A 21040-nucleotide genomic window follows, 5' to 3' on the forward strand; every position below is an offset into this window, starting at 1 on the left:
TCCTATCCTATCCTATCCTATCCTATCCTATCCTATCCTATCCTATCCTATCCTATCCTATCCTATCCTATCCTATCCTATCCTATCCTATCCTATCCTATCCTATCCTATCCTATCCTATCCTATCCTATCCTATCCTATCCTATCCTATCCTATCCTATCCTATCCTATCCTATCCTATCCTATCCTATCCTATCCTATCCTATCCTATCCTATCCTATCCTATCCTATCCTATCCTATCCTATCCTATCCTATCCTATCCTATCCTATCCTATCCTATCCTATCCTATCCTATCCTATCCTATCCTATCCTATCCTATCCTATCCTATCCTATCCTATCCTATCCTATCCTATCCTATCCTATCCTATCCTATCCTATCCTATCCTATCCTATCCTATCCTATCCTATCCTATCCTATCCTATCCTATCCTATCCTATCCTATCCTATCCTATCCTATCCTATCCTATCCTATCCTATCCTATCCTATCCTATCCTATCCTATCCTATCCTATCCTATCCTATCCTATCCTATCCTATCCTATCCTATCCTATCCTATCCTATCCTATCCTATCCTATCCTATCCTATCCTATCCTATCCTATCCTATCCTATCCTATCCTATCCTATCCTATCCTATCCTATCCTATCCTATCCTATCCTATCCTGACCTGACTTGTCCTATCCTGTCCTGTCCTGTCCTGTCCTGTCCTGCCCTGCCCTATCCTATCCTATCCTGACTTGTCCTATCCTGTCCTATCCTGTCCTGTCCTGTGCTGTCCTGTGCTCTCCTATCCTATCCTGACCTGACTTGTCCTATCCTATCCTATCCTGTCCTGTCCTGTCCTATCCTATCCTGACCTGACCTGACCTGACCTGTCTTGTCTTGTCTTGTCTTGTCTTGTCTTGTCCTGTCCTGTCCTGTATTGTCCTGTCCTATCCTGTCCTATCTTATCCTGTACTGTTCTGTCCTGTCTTATGTTATCTTATCATATCATATCATATCATATCATATCATATCATATTGTGTAGTATTTTATCTTATTCTGTCATGTCCCATCATGTCTTTATCCTGCCCTGTCTCCTGTCTGTATTATTTTCTTCTTCTTTTCTAATGCTGTTCTTTGTTCAGTAATGTTCAGTGCTGAGGAGTGCTGTATGGGGTCTGTTTTCTCTTCAGTTTGGCTGGAGGCAGAATCATAGGCCGCAGGGCTATAGGCTTGGCAAAGTGTTTGTTTATTGTTAGTTGGTTTTGAATTATTTACTGTTCCTTCTGTGACTGTTTAATACTGTTTATGTGCTTGACTTTGTTTACAGAGGTGGTCATTAATTATCGCCCCCACTGACAAGCCACTTAACATCATTAGACCCACACAAATATACACATACACGTGCAGAAAAAGGTAAATTTTGTTTCCATCAATTGACCAGGAAGGTCATAGCTCAGAAAGTACATCAATTGAAAAATGCTGAAATGGATTGCTTATTCCATGTATTCATGCTCATTTGATTAATAAAAACATTCGCATATAAGTCTTTCTGTCTTACAAATATACACTTTCCCTTGACCTTTTGTAAGAGTGTCTTGCCGTTTTGATGTAATATCAATCTTTCAAGCTTTTATTTCATACAAAGTTTTGTATGAAATAAAAGAGGAAAGTGTATGTTCCTATGATATATGTAATAGTTGCATCTCTTTCCAGTAAGACTGTATATAATTGGACATGTTCAGATGAAAAGGTCAGCCATTGGTGTGTCACATTGTCTACAACAGAGCTGTTAGTTCAAGTTACTAGTTTTCTTTGACTGCTACACATTATATCCATATTTTAGCTATGGGCCCCTCATGGCTGCTGACTTGTTAACATCGCATGACCAGCCTGTCATGCAACTGACTGAATTATTACTAAAAATGACAACAAGAGTATCTTTATATAGCAATTTCAGTCAATGGCAGACTGTGTGAAACAGTCAGTCTTTTTGCACTTTTATATTCGTTCTAGTGGCACAGAAATTACATACTTTTCCCTTTAAATACCCAAACAAATTGATTTCCTGTGTTGATGGATTTCCTGACAGTTGTATGAGGCAGGGCGTATAAAAGGAATTATGATTTAAAAAAAAAAAAAAAAAAAAAAAAAAAAAGGCTAGTGTTGTTTTTGGCGGCCTGTTTTAATGTTAGTTTTAGTCTAGTCTTTGTGTGAAACTGTCATTTTAGTTTTTATTAGTTTTAGTCTGACAGCATTAATGTGAAGATGAATGTTTCCTCTTTTCAAATATTGTACTGTGGTGGTACAATAGCATGTATGTTGAAAAAAAAAAGATACTTTGGACAAACATAAATAAATTACTGTAATTTGTTGCAGGCAAAATTTTGATTTCATATTTCATTTTATTAATATAGTATTTTTTTTTTCTAAAGGCAAAAACATTCATACAAAGTAAAAAGATTTAAAGATAGTTTATTTAGCCAAAAACCAAAATTAATGTAACTCACAATTTTTTTTGTAGCATTTTACAACTTAATTTCATCATAAACAAAAGCTAAATTAGCTATAATATGAGAGTAGAATTTTTACTTAGATAAAATGTAAAACATTTTGCTAGTCAATGTAAAATGCAGTTTACTTAATATAAAGAAAACTTCAAAATGCCTTAATGTATTGTGATGCATTTTTTAATTATGCATCATATTTTCTCAATTTATGTACTAACAAAATAACAACAATAATAATAATACCCACAATGCTATTTAAACAAAATCGTTTCTTTTAATTTGTTCTATATGGGGAGTGTTAATAGCTTTTAGACAAACTGAGCAAAACAGGTTTAAACCAGAAATCATGATTATCGGTTAAACAAATAAAAATGCACTTCAAATAAATGACAGGGTCATTGATGACCTCACGCTAACAGACTAAACGTCACAAAAATCCAATAATTTAATTTCATGGGGTCTTTAAAGAACCCATAAATCAATATGCATCTTTGAATATATTGAACTTACAATGTAGCATTTTAATCATTTTAAACTTTTTAAATCTCCAAAGAGCCGTATATTCAACTCAGGAACCTTCTACATGGTTCTTTGCTGAACCTAAAGTGCTACGAAGATCTATTGAAGAATGTATATTTTTAAGAGTGTGTAAAATGCATGCATGATGGGGAAATCTTCCAGAAAGCGTAGGTGAGATCATCTCTCATATCCCTCCTCTCATCTCTCCCACCCTCTCTCCTTTTCTCTCTGTCACAAACCTGTTCAGTGACTCAGAGGTGGAACAGTGTGCCAGGTTTCTTTGCGTTCCTACACCATCTCTCTCTCTCTCTCTCTCTCTCTCTCTCTCACCCACTTGTACAGCCACTGTATCTTTCCCTTACTTTCCATCCCTCTTTTTCCCCTCATTGCGGGCATTTTGGTCGGTTGTTTGTGGCTGATGAGGGCTCGTGCTAAGCTTCCTCTGCTCTGCTCATGTGTGGTACGTAAATTTTTCCTCTCAGACGTCTTGCTCTGTGTCTTTATGGTGCAGAGCTGCTGTTGCATGTTGTTTATATCTTCACTGCGTGAATCTACAGTGTGTGTGTGTGTGTGTCTGTCTGACTAACTGGGACTTGATTTATGATGTGATGCATGTGTGTGTGTGTGTGTGCCTGTTGACACAGAAGGAGCACGGCCACATACACGTGTGTGGATGCATGTGTGGAAAAGAGACAGAAAAATGAAAAACACAAAGCTATAAAAATGAAAGCCAGGACGAGCAGCCATAAAATGACAGTATTGCATATATTATCAGTTTGTGTGTTCATGCAATGTGTGGTGCTCCCTGAATCATTTGGTTCACAGACATTTTGACCAATGATTATTGAACAGCATTTTTTTTAGAATTTCTGTTTCTGTGTGTGTGTGTGTGTGTGTTCTAGACAGCCTAAAAGTCTGCGTAGTCTTTTTGTCCCTCTCATGTATGACCAGGAGCAAGCAGGTTCTGTGTTTTATATCTGCCTTTTGTGTGAATGTGTGGTAATTTCTCACCGTGAGACCATACGTCTGTAAATATAAATATTCTGATTTGGAAGCGTTCTTATGTCAACACAGTTTGCTGACTAGACAGAAATCTGTGTGTATGGCAGCTCAGAGGGGCTGTGGGGCAAAAGCGTCACTTCGGCATGTTGACTTGATATCCATCAAGCTGAAAAGCTCTCTACCCCCCAGTCATTTTTTTCTGACAAAATAGCATCGCTAATGTGGGCATATATAATATTCAATGGCCTCCTTATTACTGCACAATGCTGTAAAAGCAGAGAGAGAGAGAGAGAGAATGTGCATAGACAATACGGGAAGGATGGAACAGGCAAGGGACTAAAGGTTAAAGGTCAGACGCCTGGCCTTAAATTCTACATTCAGCCTCCAGCTTGCGGTGAAGTATCTCATGTGTTGTGAATGTCCACGCTTGTTCAGGCTGGTTTATGCAGTTAGTCCAGAAGAGCCTTTTTTAAAACTAATATGCTGAAGGTTGACCAAGCTGGTCACATAAGTGACTGATTTGGAGCATAACACTAACAATAGTGCCTCACGTGAGAAGTACACAAGAGACACAATTGATTCAAATGGTTGGCATATTGCTAAGCTAACAATTCAATACTGTAATGCACTTTTTTTTAGCAATACAACTCTCAGTATCACATATAAGTGTATTTGTAATCAATATTTATCTTGGATCGTCTACCATTTTAGTTATCGCAATGCATTCTGGAAGTACACTCGTTTAGTGGACAAAAAATGTATTTATTTATTTATTTAGCCACAAATGTAATGTCCCTTTTATTAAATAAATTTACCAGACTGGACTTGATTTTCTACTTTTTTTCAACTTTCAGTCACTGTGGTGGGACAACATACTTTTTACTCTGCATTATTTTATTCATTTAAAATAATGCTAACGTTAAAATATTAATAATAACAGTATTCACTACTGTTGCACAGTTTGGGGTCTGTACAATGTTTTTTAAAGAAGTCTCTTCTGCTCACCAAGGCTGCATTCGTCTGATAAATAGTACAGTAAAAACAGTAAGATTGTGAAATATTATTACAATTTAAAATAGCTGTTTTCTACATTAATGTATTATAAAATGTAATTTATTTATGTGATGCGCAGCTGTATTTTCAGCATCATTACTGCAGTCTTCAGCGTCACATGATCTTCAGAAATCATTCTAATATGCTGATTTGCTGCTCAAGAAACATTTCTGATTATCATCAATGTTGAAAACAGTTGTGTTTAGTATTGATTGGTATTGCATTAATTAAATAATAAAAGTAATTTTAAAAAAGCTCAACAGGTTATGCATTGACTTACAGGATGGGGCTGAGAGGAGGAAGTATTGCAGGTACAGTAGCAACTATCAAAAGTGGAGTAGACAGAGTCCAGAACCATCATATTGGTCTTATATCCTCAATGACATTTTGAGCAATATTGTGTTTGAGCAAGTCAGCTTGAGCATTGCCATACTGGCCTGAACTAGACCGGTGAGAAGAGAATCTGGTAACTGCAGCACTATAGCACAAAGTACAAGAGCAAAACAGTAATTCCAATCTCATCTTCACCGTATAAATCGTGCCTGAATGAGCTAAGGCTGTATGAGTTATTGAAAAAAGTTTAATGTAATGATTCTCATGCATGCTTTTTGTCGATTAAATGAGCATTTCCTAGTCACCATATGTGACCCTGGAGCACAAAACCAGTCATAAGGGTCAATTTTTTTCAAATTGAGATTTATACATCATCCAAAATCTGAATAAATGAGCTTTCCATTGATGTATGGACAATATTTGGCCGAGATACAACTATTTGAAAATCTGGAATCTGAGGGTGCAAAAAAATCAAAATATTGAGAAAATCATCTTTAAAGTTGTCCAAATGAAGTTCTTAGCCATGCATATTACTAATCAAAAATTAAGTTTTGCTATATTTACGGTAGGAAATTTACAAAATATCTTCATGGAACATGATCTTTACTTAATATCCTAATGATTTCTGGCTGTTTTGGATGCTGGTTTGAGCAGCATTAGGTGAACACCAGTTAGGTTTTTCTAGTGAACAATATGAAAAAAGCTGCTCCTGAATATTGATTTGGAGCTTGGCATTAAAACTACTCTGTGCATATGCATTTATGGCTGTATTTGAGTGTGCTGTATCATAAAATCATTTCTGCCGAGTCATTCCCCACCAAAATGTTCAGTTAAATGTTCTGTTTTTCCCTGCAAGTGCACTTTAAAAAAACTGTTCTAAGCACACTGCTGCAAAATACTAGCCATTCAGCCATAGAGAGGGATTAGTAAAAATGATTTTTTTTTTCATACTTTAGTTTAGGTGTATTTTTGGAGTCCTGTATTGTTCGCTTTCATAAGGCCCAAAATGAAAAACCACAGCAACTCATTCTTCACTTCACACAATACTTTCAATATTAATTTTCATGGAGGCAGTCTGTTGTTGATATGCAGTGATCAGCAAACACTGATGAAGCATAAAGAAATGAAACTGAATGCAGTGATCCTCCAGACAGCACTTCAGACAGTGTATATTGTTCCAAAGTTGTGCTTTCAGTGCATGTTTCTGTTCGACTGCATTAAATGCTGTACTTTATCGTTTTGCGCTTCATTCTGTCTGCGTTTATCAGAACACAAGGCACGTGTTAAAGCTATCGTGTCATTAAAGCACGCTGTTATGAGTAAAATGTGCAGTTATAAGCTATATGATCCTTAAAAAGGACTTTCTCTGTTTTTTGTTTCAGTGATAAAGTTTATGTTTAGTTTATTAAAATATTTTGTATATTTTTATATAAAAACTTGTAGTTACTTGTAGATTACCATGTTAAACTCATTTTATAGGCTTCCTGGTGTGCGTGCAATAAAAAACACAGCAGAAGAAGAAATAAGAAAAAGAGTGAGAAATAGACAATGAAATATTAGCAATATTTGTTGCTTTCAAAAAAAAAAAATCATATATAAAGGATATCAATACACACAGGTAATTTTAGAGATGCACTGAAAAATGGTAACCTAAATTGACATTATTTAACATCACTAAAATAACCTACACATCTGTTAATACAAGCAAAACTCATTTTTATGAGTGAAATCAGGTAGAAATAGTCAATAACCTTAACCTCCTTCCAGCGGCCGAAGATATTTGCTCTGTGACGTCACTTCCTGCTGACCTCTCAAACCATGTGAGACTACTGTGTAGCCAAAAGCAGCTCATTCTAATGGAGCTGTTGTTTGAAAATCTAAATAGACAACCAATACATAGATAATCAATCTCTGAGGGAACATTTAAAGACCTACCAAATATTGTTTTTTTTTTTTGTTTTTTTTTAGAAATAACCAGTTTGTGTCAAAAGTTAAGAGTGCTTATACTTTCAATCAGTAAAGAGACTTCATCTAAGAACATCAAAGTTGGGAAACTATTAACACTATTGTTCAAAAGTTCGGGGAATTCTTATATTCAGCAAGGATACATTAAATTGATCAAAAGTGACAGTAAAGACAATTAATAATGTTACAAAAGAATTCCATTTTAAATAAATGCCGTTCTTTTGAACTTTCTATTCATCACAGAATCCTGAAAGAGCTGTTGTTTGAAAATCTAAATAGATAACCAATACATAGATAATCAATCTCTGAGGGAACATTTAAAGACCTACCAAATAGTGTTTTTTTTTTTGTTTTTTTTTAGAAATAACCAGTTTGTGTCAAAAGTTAAGAGTGCTTATACTTTCAATCAGTAAAGAGACTTCATCTAAGAACATCAAAGTTGGGAAACTATTAACACTATTGTTCAAAAGTTCGGGGAATTCTTATATTCAGCAAGGATACATTAAATTGATCAAAAGTGACAGTAAAGACAATTAATAATGTTACAAAAGAATTCCATTTTAAATAAATGCCGTTCTTTTGAACTTTCTATTCATCACAGAATCCTGAAAAGAAACTGTATCCCGGTTCCCACAAAAATATTGGAGCAGCACAACAGTTTTCAACATTGCTAATAATCAGAAATGTTTCTTGAACAGCAAATATTAGAATGATTTCTGAAGATCATGTGACACTGAAGATTGGAGGAATGATGCTGGAAATACAGATGTGATCACAGAAAGATTATTCAAATAGAAAACAGTTATTTTAAAATGTTATAATATATCACAATATTTCTGATTTTACTGTATTTTTGAACATATAAATGCAGCCTTGGTAAGCAGAAGAGACTCCCAAAACATTAAAAAATCTTACATGTGATCACAGAAAGATTATTGAAATAGAAAACAGTTATTTTAAAATGTTATAATATATCACAATATTTCTGATTTTACTGTATTTTTGAACATAAATGCAGCCTTGGTAAGCAGAAGAGACTCCCAAAACATTAAAAAATCTTACCGACCCTGAACTTTTGAACAGTAGTGTATGTGTATTTGAATAAATGACTATATATACTAAATGTACCGACGTGTGCTTTTCTTAAGTCTTAAGGCGGTGTAGTAGAATGAGTATTTTTATGTATAAAGCCAAAGTGCCTTTGATTCAGAGGAGTTTTTGCATAAAACATCCCGCTGCTCTGTTGGTCTTTCATGCTGTGTTGTGTATTTCCTGCAGCAACAGCCTGCATAAGATCTATCATATATTTGTTGCATGGTTTCATACGCATTTTTTCCAATAATGTGCCCTTAATGAATATTATAGCAGTGTGATTTCATATGAATTTCTTCTCCTGCTCTTTAGACTAAGATGTTGCACTAATTCATTTAAATCTGGAGACTTTAATTAATAGCTTTTCTGTAGATTTAGCTGTCTGACTGAACAATGCACACATTGTTTTTGATTTGTGGGTGTATATGTGAGATCTCCTCTTCTTATAATGACAGACACATAAATACACACGTACATATACATACAGGCTGCCATAGACTCACTAACCACGAGGGAAGACCCGCCCCTGCAGATGTTGCCATGGCAACGCTTTCCAGGCTAGGGCAGGAGTCCCCCTTTCTTGCTCTTTAAGTTGGATGAGAAATATATGAACTGCCAGAGTACTGCAGAGTACTCGCTCCTTCTGCAAAGCATTCTGGGAAAGGAGGCAAGACCATAGATGTGTAACATATAGGAGATGTTAAACAGCTCGACATACTGAAATAAACCACACAGGGTTAAAAGATGCAAATGTTTTACCTTTGATACAGAACAATCAGAAGTCAAGGCGGCGACTAGAGACTAAAACAACAACTTTTATCTATCCTACACCATATTGTAACAGAGATATTGGTCCTATACTGCCTACTTTACCATAACTTACTGAAAAATAATATATTAATAAAATAAAAAATGTAGGCTATTATATAAAAGTGATACAAATAATAAAATATATGATATTTATCTCTGTCATGTTAAGTCAATGCTGCCTTCTTAAATCAAAAGCTTTACATATGTGACCCTGGACCACAAAACCAGTCTTGAGTGTAAAATTTTCTAAATTGAGATGTATACATAATCTGAAAGCTGAATAAATAAGCTTTCCATTGATGTATGGTTTGGTCGAGATACAACTATTTGAAAATCTGGAATCTGAGGGTGCAAAAAAAATCTAAATATTGAGAAAATCGCCTTTAAAGTTGTCCAAATGATGTTCTTAGCAATGCATATTACTAATCAAAAATGAAGTTTAGATATATTTACAGTAGGATACTTACAAAATATCTTCATGGAACATGATCTTTACTTAATATCCTAATGATTTTTTGCATAAAAGAAAAATCTATCATTTTGACCCATACAGTGTATTTTTGGCTATTGCTACAAATATACCCCAGCGACTTAAGACACAGGGTCACATATTGACAAATCGAGTGTAAAAAAATCGAGTGTTTTTTTTCAGTCTTCACATTATAGCACACTTCGTTTCCTAGCATATCGATATCCATGGAAACGGAGTGTTCCATTGGAAAGATACACACAATTAGACAACCAACACAACACAAACAGACAAACTTGAACCTCTTCCCACGACTACCAAGAATTTACTCTGCCAATGTTTTCTAATAATACACAGACCAATATCACTCAAAAAATGTAAGGCACTCCAGGTAAACCATTGTTTTTTCATGCATTGGTCAATTTTGAGATTTTGACATTAGTTTTCTTTAAGACTAGCGGAAAGAAAACATCCAAAATACAAATTTAAGTGATTATTTTATTGCACTTTATCTGTTTACATCTGTAGATATAACATTTTATTCCTAAAAACATGGTGAAAGTGGGGTTTATTTTTCTGGCTGTTGACAGTATGTTATTATTTATGAAGTGATGAAATATTATATCCAAAATCCTTTCTGTAAAAACCTCTAATATGTCAACAAAAACTCTGAACCTGGCTTTTCAGATTTCTGTTCTAGAAATGTATGCAAATTAGTGCATATTTAATTAGATAATTCCCCGTTTGCATATTCAAACAACATTTCAGATAACTTTTTAATATTAATAAAAATTATAATAATAATAATAAATTGTCTTAGTGTACTGTAATTAATCAGCTGGGAAACATATGGTGATATCTATTAGTTTTATTATTTTTTACCCTGTTCACCTGCAGTGTCTTGCCTTAAAACTATATGCAGTGGTCCCAAAATGTTTTGCACATTTAAGCCACGTTTAAAGATGCATGAATGTCATGGCAGTACTTAACAAAATATCAAAGTGGCATTCATTTTAAAGAAAGGTAGCACAAGCACACTTTTCAAACAAAACATTTCACAAAGAAAAGCATTTTGTTAGGCTTTGCATAATAAAGCTGTTTGTTGCAGGCAGAAAGTATTTGACTACTTTGTGGTTGTTAAAAGTGACCAAAACTTGTTCACAGATTTTGTGAAGATTAACCGCACAACTGACTCACTGACATACATCTACTAAAAACACACTGGGATTTGCAAATGTCAAGTCAAATCAAGTCACCTTTATATATAGCACTTTATACAACACGGATTGTGTCAAAGCAGCTTTACAGTGTCAAACAGGAAAATAGTTTGTCAATAATGCAAGAAGACAATATCAAAGAGTCATTTTCCAGATAAAGTCAGTTCGTTGATGATTCAGTGATTTCAGTTCAGATCTCTTCAATAGTGTCTGTGCAATCAGTCAAGCGTCCCCAACCAAGCAAGCCAAAGGAACCAAAACTCCATCGATGACAGAAATGGAGAAAAAACCTTGGGAGAAACCAGGCTCAGTCGGTTTCACTTGCCAAATGTCACTTGCTTCAGTACTTTATTCAGACAGTTTAAGAGTGGCTTAAGTGTCCAAATACTGTTCGACTTCATCTGTGAACAATACTAAGCTGCTTGTTGTATTTAGGTCAGTAACGATGGATTGTGAGCATGTTTTGTGTGTTTGTATGCTGGAGGGCTACAGGACCAGTTGACTGTCCTCACGCCACCGCAGCCATTGAAGCTGTCTGTTGTAGATCGATGAGCAGCACGTCCTGCGCCGCAGTCGCTCCTGAGATGAATGCACAATAATAGTGCTTTCACCTGGATCTCTAGCGCCGCCGAGCGAGCGACAAACCGCTTACAGCTGGTCTCAAGTAATCATTAAGTAAATGAGCTTGTTGTTAAAATAAATAAGCAACTAAATAAATAAATAAATAAAACAACACCCTGTCTTACTGAGAGCAAGCGCTGTGAAGGATGCAGTGATAGTGGACGCGTTTCAGCACCATGGACAGTTCACAGCGTGCTGTCGCCAGCAGAGGGCGCTGTACACTCATGCGCCTCATCGCTGCGCACTCCAGACCTCTAAATCGGCATTTTTAGCTATGTAAAATCGTAAAATGCTCAGTCTGGTGAGATATGTCCGCTGAAATGAAACAGTGAGTGCAAAATGTGTTCATCAACCATATGAGGATTGCTGAAGTGTTTCTCGGTGTGTGTGTGTGTGCGCGTTTTTGAACTTCCCCACAAAGATGGCAATATCCAAAATCCATGTCCTTGTGGGTACATTTTTTTTGGTCCCCATGAGAAAACAAGATTATAAATCATACAGAATGTTTTTTGAAAATCTGAAAATGCAGAAAGTTTTAGGGTAAGGGGATAGAAAATACAGTTTGTACAGTATAAAAACCATTACGCCTATGGAATGAACCCATAAAACATGGAAACCCAACATGTGTGGGTGTGTGTGTGTGTGTGTGTGTGGGTGTGTGTGTGTGTCTACTTACCATATTTTTGGGACAAACTTGTACCCATAAGTGAGCTAAACCTTTCAAAGCCGCCCTAAACTTCATTTTGAGGACGTCTTCATTTGCAAAACAGCATACAAATAAAATGAATAAAGTTAATAAAGTTTTAAATCGTAAACTGCAGAAAGTATTTGTTTAGGTAATTAGATTTATAAGATGCATGCACAAAAATCCATGGAATGTCCCTATTTAGTGATCATTATTTACAGTAAAGGTTTCCACCAAAACACCCGCCGTCATATAAATCACAAGAGTTTAATGACAAGGTGTGGACTTCAAACAGTGAAAGAAGCTTTTCTTTGTGAATATTTTTATTTGGAATTCCATTGGCATTGCTTTATGATTTTTTGACAGTGGTGCTTGTTTGATATCATGTCTCGCCGATGAAACCCGTATTGATCATGCTGACAAAGCGTCTTTGATCGTGAATCAGAGCTCCAGTCTTATGTAAAGCCACTGGTCGGCGTTGTTCACTCATTAGTGCTCATTACACACACAACTCCTCTCCGTCACCGTTTCACCCCCGTCTCCGCATCAGCAGCACCGATCGAGGATGAAAGAGTCCTGGACTTGTTTGGCTGTTTGAATACAGCGCGCTTCACGCTCGCGGGACTCATCACGGTTGCTCTTTGGCCACGCGCTGAGCGGTGTGTTCTGTGTCTATGGGTGTCGACGTGATGTCTCCTCCTCTGAGGAACCTCAAGTGCTTTTCTCCGGTGATGTGCCAGTGTAAACTTATATGTAGCAACCGTACGCTGTCGCTCATGTTCGGCTGTAAGGTAAGCTGTCGGCTGGTTTTCTTGTGGATAGGATGCTGGAAAGGCGATAACATGCCGTTGGTGACATAATTTTTCCATGTGTAGGCTACACCAGGATTCTGAAAATCGCGATTGGTTAAAGGAATTATGAATGAAAAATCGATTGTGGTGTGTTTGTGATTGCGCGCTTGGCATTATGTATGCCATTACTGTACATACTGTACATCACCGGTTCCGCTGAACGAGGTTTTGGAATTACACATGCACTGCTACAGTACAGTAAAGAGGCTTGTTGTATGGTAGGATGCCATGGAAAGCCACCTGTCTCTTTGCAGATGCACACATGCCAAAAACACCAGAAGGTCGATCAGGGATCTTCCGTTTCAGTCGATGAATGGCAATATGGCTCTCTACAATACACCATAAATGGCCGAGGGGAAAGCAGAACAAACCATACAAGGCGATGTTAACGTGCAGGGAAGAGTAATGCAAAAAGCTAATGCACATTTCCTCCCTTATTGTCCAGAAAAAAAAATAAAAAATCTATTCTTTTAACACATGATGCCCCAATAGTGGGGCATGTTGTCACACTATATGGGGTAAGATGAATGAATACCGTCAAAAGAAAAAAGCAATACATACACAATACATCTGCATGTAAATGAATTTTTTATAGCAAAATGTAAACATTAAAACCGTTATGAAACACAGGATGAGCATATCTAGAAAAGGTACCTAAAAATATCAAAGCATTTTTTTGGCTGATTGAATTTGTAATTCATAAATTACAACATAAATACACATCTTACTTGCCCCAACCTGACATTAATGCTTATCATGCTGGGAGATCAACCTAATGGACCCTTACTATGTAAAAAGTGGTAACCTGCAACCTTAAAGAGCTATTTCCTTGATTGTATAAACTGATGTGTATAGGTTGGTTCAGTGATGTTAAATAATATTTATGACTTAAATATTTTTGACCGTCTGACAATAGTATCTCACTGTGTTTTTCTTGTATATTTCTAAAAAAAACAGTAGCTATATGTCATCATGTCACTTGCAGCCTCATATGGTATACTGCATGAGTTTGGCTAGTGTCTGTTCTGCTCCAGTGAGCCGGTATTTTGTTCCTAATGTTTTTTGACAAGGTGGTTTAAAGGGATAGGTATCCAAAAATGCAAATTTGCTCAAAATGTACTCATCATCAGGCCATCCAGTTTGTATCTTCATCAGAACATATTTGTAGAAATGTAGCATCACTTGCAAACGCTTTAATGATGAATTTGATTCTTACAAACACAGAATTTTAATTCCACAAGACATTAGCTGATGGACTGGAGTGGTGCGGATTGCTTGTGGATTATTGTGATGTTTTTATCAGCTGTTTGGACTCTCATTCTGACGGCACCCATTCACTGCAGAGCATCCATTGCTGAGACACTGATGCAATGCTACATTTCTCCAAACCTGATGAAGAAACAAACTCATCTACATCTCGGATGGCCTGAGGGTGAGACGATTTTAAGCAATTTTTTCCTTTTTGGGTGAACTATTCCTTGGCTCATGTATACCAAGTCAAATTAGCCAAACCCGTTCCATGTTTCTCTTATGCATTCCTTATATAAACAACGTGTGAACCGACTACTTACTGTAGACCATCGTCATAGCCAGTGGTGTATAAAGTACCTGAAAGCCATACTCAAGTAAAAGGACAGATATCTTACCAGAAAATATATATTGTAAAATGAATCAGTAATGAATCATCCGCGGTTGTGCGCACACTTGTTTGCACGTGAGCATGAGTCTAACTTGCAGACGCCAGAACACTGATCCGTCAAACCTGCTTTCCTGCAGTCCGTGTTCTTCTGACTATTTTGTAGCCAAAAAATACTTAAGTACTGTAACGAAGTATTATTACTTGGTTACATTACACCACTGCTCATAGCAGTAACAGATGAGGGTGCGTGTGATGGGACTGGTCTGGATGCTCTGTGACTGAAGCTGCAGTTTTGTTCTGTGTCAGATCACTGTGATTTGAGCAGATGCTTCCTGTGGAATAGATCGAGACACGGATAGTGGCTGAGATGATGACCTTGGGAAACGTGATGGCGTGGAGAGAGCTGTGCCACTGAAATGCACTGATAAAGCCAGAGATGTGTAATGCATTTGTATATCTGATAATTCACATCTCTCACTTTCCATTCTCTATGACTTACATGATGTTTATTTATTGGCATAGATGACTTCGGTGGCATTTAAGGACATAAAATGAAAAGTTTGGACATACTTGACTAAAATGTTTCTGATTAAAAACCTTTTGATATAAAGGCTTATGCTTGAGATTAGTTTTGGGGGAAAAAACTGCACCTAGCATGAATTTCTTTGCAAAGAAGTTTAATTTAAAAACGAAATGAGTGAGTTTTGTGCAGAGCCTAATGAATTTTCGCAGTGGCCCTGAAACTAGGCAAAGAACGGCTGCTTTGAAGAAGCTAAAGTAGAAGATAATATATTTTATATTTTTATTTAATTTGTGTTATTTCATAGTTTGGTGACTTTATTGTCAGAACAGCGAATTTGAGCTTCTTGTTGGCGATAAAGAAAGAACAAAATGACTATAAAGAGAACAAATGCTGCAGACTATAGTAGAAAACAGCGTCAGACTGAACACATGCTCATGGGATCATCATATAGTGCTCTAAAGTGTTGTCTCATATATTGATTATATTGATATAGCCTATAGAGTTTCTTCAGAAAGTATTCACCCTCATCAATTATTTATAAGTCTGCTGTGTTGCAAAATCTCTTTAAAGCATATTTATTAGCAGGACTATACAGTAGGACTTTACATATGAATGCTGGATTTAGCAGTCTGTTTTAATACCTGTCAGAAAGTTGCCAGAGGATCTCTGCCACAGAGTTACAGTTTTTAATTTACATTGTTCTCAAACAGATGTTTTGTTCATTTCTACATTCAGTGCTTCATTCCTGGCCCTCAGTACAAGTTAGTCAACATTATATGTTTCTTTTAATCATGTCATTATAGATTATAGTTTAACAAAGCCTGTCAACAAGACAATGGGTCTCATTCACTAATAATTGCATGGATTATTTCAGATTTATACACAAAGGATAATTCCTCACAAAACGTTGCTGCACATATGTGACCCAGCAGCACAAAACCAGTCATAAGGGTCAATTTTTTAAAATTGAGATGTATGCATCATCTGAAAGCTGAATAAATAAGCTTTCCATTGATGTATGGTTTGTTAGGATAGGACAATATTTGAAAATCTGGAATCTGAGGGTGCAAAAAAATCAAAATATTGAGAAAATCGCCTTTAAAGTTGTGCAAATGAAGTTCTTAGCAATGCATATTACTAATCAAAAATTAAGTTTTAATATATTTACAGTAGAAAATTTACAAAATATCTTCATGGAGCATGATCTTTACTTAATATCCTAATGATTTTTGGCATAAAAGAAAAATCGATAATTTTGACCCATACAATGTATTTTTGGCTATTGCTACAAATATACCCCAGCGACTTAAAAGACTGCTTTTGTGCTGCAGGGTCACATATGTACTCAAATGATTTTTTTGTAATCCTCGTTCTAATGATAATGAATTTGGAGTAATCTAAATAAGCCAAATATTCCACAGGTTAGTCATTTGCATAAAACACACCCAGACCTTCTCCAAATAAGGGCTTTCTGCACAACCTTTCCATTTCAGCATTTCATCCCTCTCAGCAAATACATGAGGCTCTCTAAACACACACCCTCACCAGAAATGACATAATGCATTTCTCAAAACCAGTTTGAATAAAATAAACAACTTAAATACAGATTACAAAGATCTCATTCGTCAGCTGTACATACACATATCTGTGTTGTTGTTCAGAGAAACATCACAGCTTGAGCTATAACGCAGCTACTATTTCACTGTATATGATGAAATATATTTAAGATGAAATATCTATGTATATAATATCATCCTAACACGACTATAAGGCCACCCAAGTATGTGCTTCTTGCAAACATGTGGTTTCAGTTGATCCTACATTTAAAATGTTAGTATTATAGTTATTGGTGCATCACAATTTCTTAGTGAATAAGTTATTTCACACAGATTTCACACACAAATTCATTGGTGCACACGATTAGTGATAAAGCAATGGATGATTATGAGGGCTTTATATACAGGCTGTGTAATTAAATGATGGACAATTAATATTTTCAATGAAGTTTGGGTTAAATGTGTTTATTGGCCTGTTACTCCTGAATGAACTGAAAGGATAAGATGGGAGAAAATGCTAAGAATAATTAAATATTTATATATATTTTTAAGTGGCATTAATTAAAACACTAAAACAATTATTCTTATTTAAAATTGTGTTTTAAATATTTAGTTGAATAAATAAATAACTGGTGACAGACGAAGCAGAATCCCATTAAAAAAAGACTCATCTGAAAGGTATTCTATTACTTAGATACATAGATATGAATATTTACATATTTAATTTTAATTGAAGATGTTCATAATAGCAATATTATGAAATTAAATGGAATGATTTCACTCAATTAGTCAATAGGTACAATACATCTACCTCATGGAATTATTGACTAATAACACCATGATTTACAATAAATATTAAATAAAATAGTAATAATAACACTAGTCGCAACATGTGACTTCTGTGCCAATTCTGCTGGCCCATCTTACCCCAAGGGTCTAATTTTACCTTTTCATTTCAAAATAAAAACTATAATTTTACTTCACAAATCTAAACACATTAATGTGTCCACAAATTACTCATCAACAAATAGACACAAAAACGTATGGTATTCAACATAATACAATGTCATAGATCGTTATTTTACATAGACATACAATTAGATCAGTTAACGTCAAAACTGTTTCGACTGACTGAATCTCACAAATGTTGATATTCAGATGAAATGACACAATTAAAAATAGCATAGACATACATCAAAAGTGTTAAGATGAGATTTTGTGCTGTTTACATCTTACCGCATCTAAACCCCGTTTTACATGTTTTTATTATTGCCAAAATGTAACAAATTACACTGTATGGTTAACGACGTTCTGTCTCTTACTGTGCTTCTCTTTCTGTCTCATATTCATATTCTCTCACTCTCTCTACTCCATCATTACTCGTGGCAGTAAGGCTCGGTCTCAGCGTCAGTGATTTGTAAAATCCACTAACCTTAAGTATTAAACTTTGATGCAGAATTTGTGCTGGGCTGTTTGTGCTGCTGACATGAATGATACCTCAAAATCGTGCTGAGGCGAGATATGTGATTACTGTTCCTTCATAAGCACGCATGCGGCTGGGGATTTTCACAAGGCAATAATCTTGATAAGGTGGGGGGGGGGAGAGAAATCCCATAGACTTACATTGAAGGAGCCATAACAAGATACCGGTGCTCACACTGAAAATGTACAGTTCTTTAGTCCTTCTCCCTCAGTTTTCACTCCAGTATCATTCCTTGATTGTATTATTGCTCCTTTTCCCACCACTAAATGCTTGTCAACAATCTGCTTTATGTCATTTTCTCTCCTATTTTGTCTTGTTTCATTTGTTTTCTGCACATGTGTAGTGTGTGTTACTGAATGCATTGTGTTAAAATGAGTCCGATCTCTGATCACTGCTCTCACTAAATGTGCCCTCTACACACACACACACACACACACAAACACACACTCACACACACATACACATACACACACACACACACACACACACACTCACACACACACACACACACGTAGAGAAAGCAGAATCAGGTTTTCACTGAGTCTCCAGGAATAATAAGTGATGTTGGATGAATTTCTCACTGCCTGTCTATCTCTCCGTCTGCCAGCGTTCCACACAGCAGGCAACAGTTAGAAAGGCCATTTATACACCCTGTTAGTATAAAAGCTGTTTATGTTGACAATGAAACTGAACTGACAAAGAAATCAAAAGGACGGTTCACAACTATGTTATATAGTGCAACAACAGAGTTACAAGAGGCAAAATCCCATTCATTTTATTCTCAGAGAAATTGCTTTTAGAACACACCTAGCTGTTCTTTTATGTTCTTCTCAATGGCATACCCTTCTGTAGATGCCACAAGTCAGTATATATATATATATATATAAAACTGTTCTTTCTGGTCCTCGAATCTGATTGGCTAAGAGCCTTTTCCTGAGGTGCGATATTCTAATGATAACAGAGTATTTCTCACAGCGAGTGTCATGGCGGACTCCCGAATCCACTATAACTTCATAAATATTACTGTTTTGTGTAACGGAATGTAGTTTTAAAGGGATAGTTCACCCAAAAATTACACCCTTAATTTACTCACCCTCAAGGCATCCTAGGTGTATATGACTTTCTTCTTTCAGACGAATCCAGTCAGAGTTATATTAAAAATGTCCTGGCTCTTCCAAGCTTTATAATGGCAGTGAATGGGTGTTATTTTTCAATAGTCCAAAAGAAGTCCAATAAAGCGCATCCATCCATCACTGAAGCAAATCGATGCGTTTCTGTAAAGATAAATATCCATATTTAAAACTTTATTAACCATAATCGCTAGCGTACGCGTAAAAAAAGTGAACAGTCTTAAAGGTGTCATGAAATGCATTTTCAGATCGTTATATTATGTTTCTGGAGAACAGCTTATGTGGTTTTTTCCCACTTCATTTCAAGGGGTGTTACCTCCTTCAGAAACACAAGTGAACGGCCACTGCTGTGATTGGAGAATGTAATCACAGCGTATCCGTGTGCTTTCCCACCGCATGTGTGACAAGTGTGTTGATGCTCAAGCCAGTGTCAGATTAAAATGAACCAATATAACCACAAAGATTGCCTCTGGGAACAAAATACTTGGCACTGCAACATAGCTGTCAATACAAGATATTGAAAGAAATTGGCAATGTGTTGAAAATAATTAATGAAGGAGTGAAAACATTCTCATTCAGTCATTCAGACATGCCACTAAAAATAAACTTCAGCCATGCATTTGTGATTGATAGACAGACATGAGTTGTTAAAAGCACACCTGCTTAATTTACATACGCATGTTAAAGGTAAAATCACTATGACAAGAAGGATGGAAAACAAAACTGGAGAGTTTGAAACTTGTATGAAATATGTTTTTATTGTAGAGTTCACTCTTATATACAGTATGTAAACACCAAGGACAATTTGATTTTCCATTCCATGACTCCTTTAAAACGTTATTATATGTAATATCTGGTACTGTTTTGTAGTTGTTTACACTACCATGATAATACCGTACAGTACCTTGGAGTAACATTTAAATACCATATGTTAGTCTACATATTTGAGACGCATGTCTGGGGCTAGATTCATGGAAGTCTTCTTGAGAAAGGAGTTAAGATATTTCTAAGTTAATATGAATTGTTAGACATTCATAAGAATGTTCCCAAGTGCAATTCTTAAGTTCTCAGATATTTTCTTACGATTTTTCCCCCCTTAAGAGTCATTTTTGTAGAGTTGTTACTGAATTTTAATTTCAGTAAAAGCCACATCATGCATGCCTGATCACTGTTTACATGTCCGATCATCTGTGTAACTTCAGAGTACTCATGCACATCCTTATACTATTAGTAATATGGATTATATGTAGCTAGTGTTATGTTGTAATGCTTAATATTTGAAACAACCCAATAAATTCATGAGACATGTTACCTTTGGGGATCTAACTATCCTAAGATTCTTTCTTCTGTTGAACACAAAAGAAGATAGTTTGAAGAATGTTGAATGTAACCAAACAGTTGATTGCCGTTGACTTCCATAGTGTGGGAAAAATACTACAGAAGTCAATGGCTACTGTCAGCTGTTTGGTTACCAGTGTTCTTCAAAATATCTTATTTTGTGTTCAGCAGAAAAAAAGAAGGTTACACTTTATTTCGATAGTCCACTTTAGACATTCTATTAACTATAAGTAACTTTGTAACTACATGTCAACTA

The 21040-nt window shown here is 35.8% G+C and overlaps 1 protein-coding gene across 1 annotated transcript in view; it reads left to right on the forward strand.

Annotated features, from left to right (window-relative positions):
- Nucleotides 1–3331: 3331 nt before the first annotated feature.
- The window catches only part of LOC107722747 (disks large homolog 4-like), a gene marked incomplete at its 3' end in the record, with an annotated part of 84626 nt that continues 66917 nt past the window's right edge, over nucleotides 3332–21040 (forward strand). Inside the window, exon 1 of the mRNA XM_016531213.1 lies at nucleotides 3332–3477. Within this exon, the coding sequence (XP_016386699.1) occupies nucleotides 3436–3477 (42 nt within the window). The remainder of the gene's footprint in view (nucleotides 3478–21040) is intronic.

The sequence above is a fragment of the Sinocyclocheilus rhinocerous genome, unplaced genomic scaffold (genome assembly GCF_001515625.1).
Source record: "Sinocyclocheilus rhinocerous isolate Xijiao unplaced genomic scaffold, SAMN03320098_v1.1 scaffold514, whole genome shotgun sequence".
NCBI lineage: Eukaryota > Metazoa > Chordata > Actinopteri > Cypriniformes > Cyprinidae > Sinocyclocheilus > Sinocyclocheilus rhinocerous.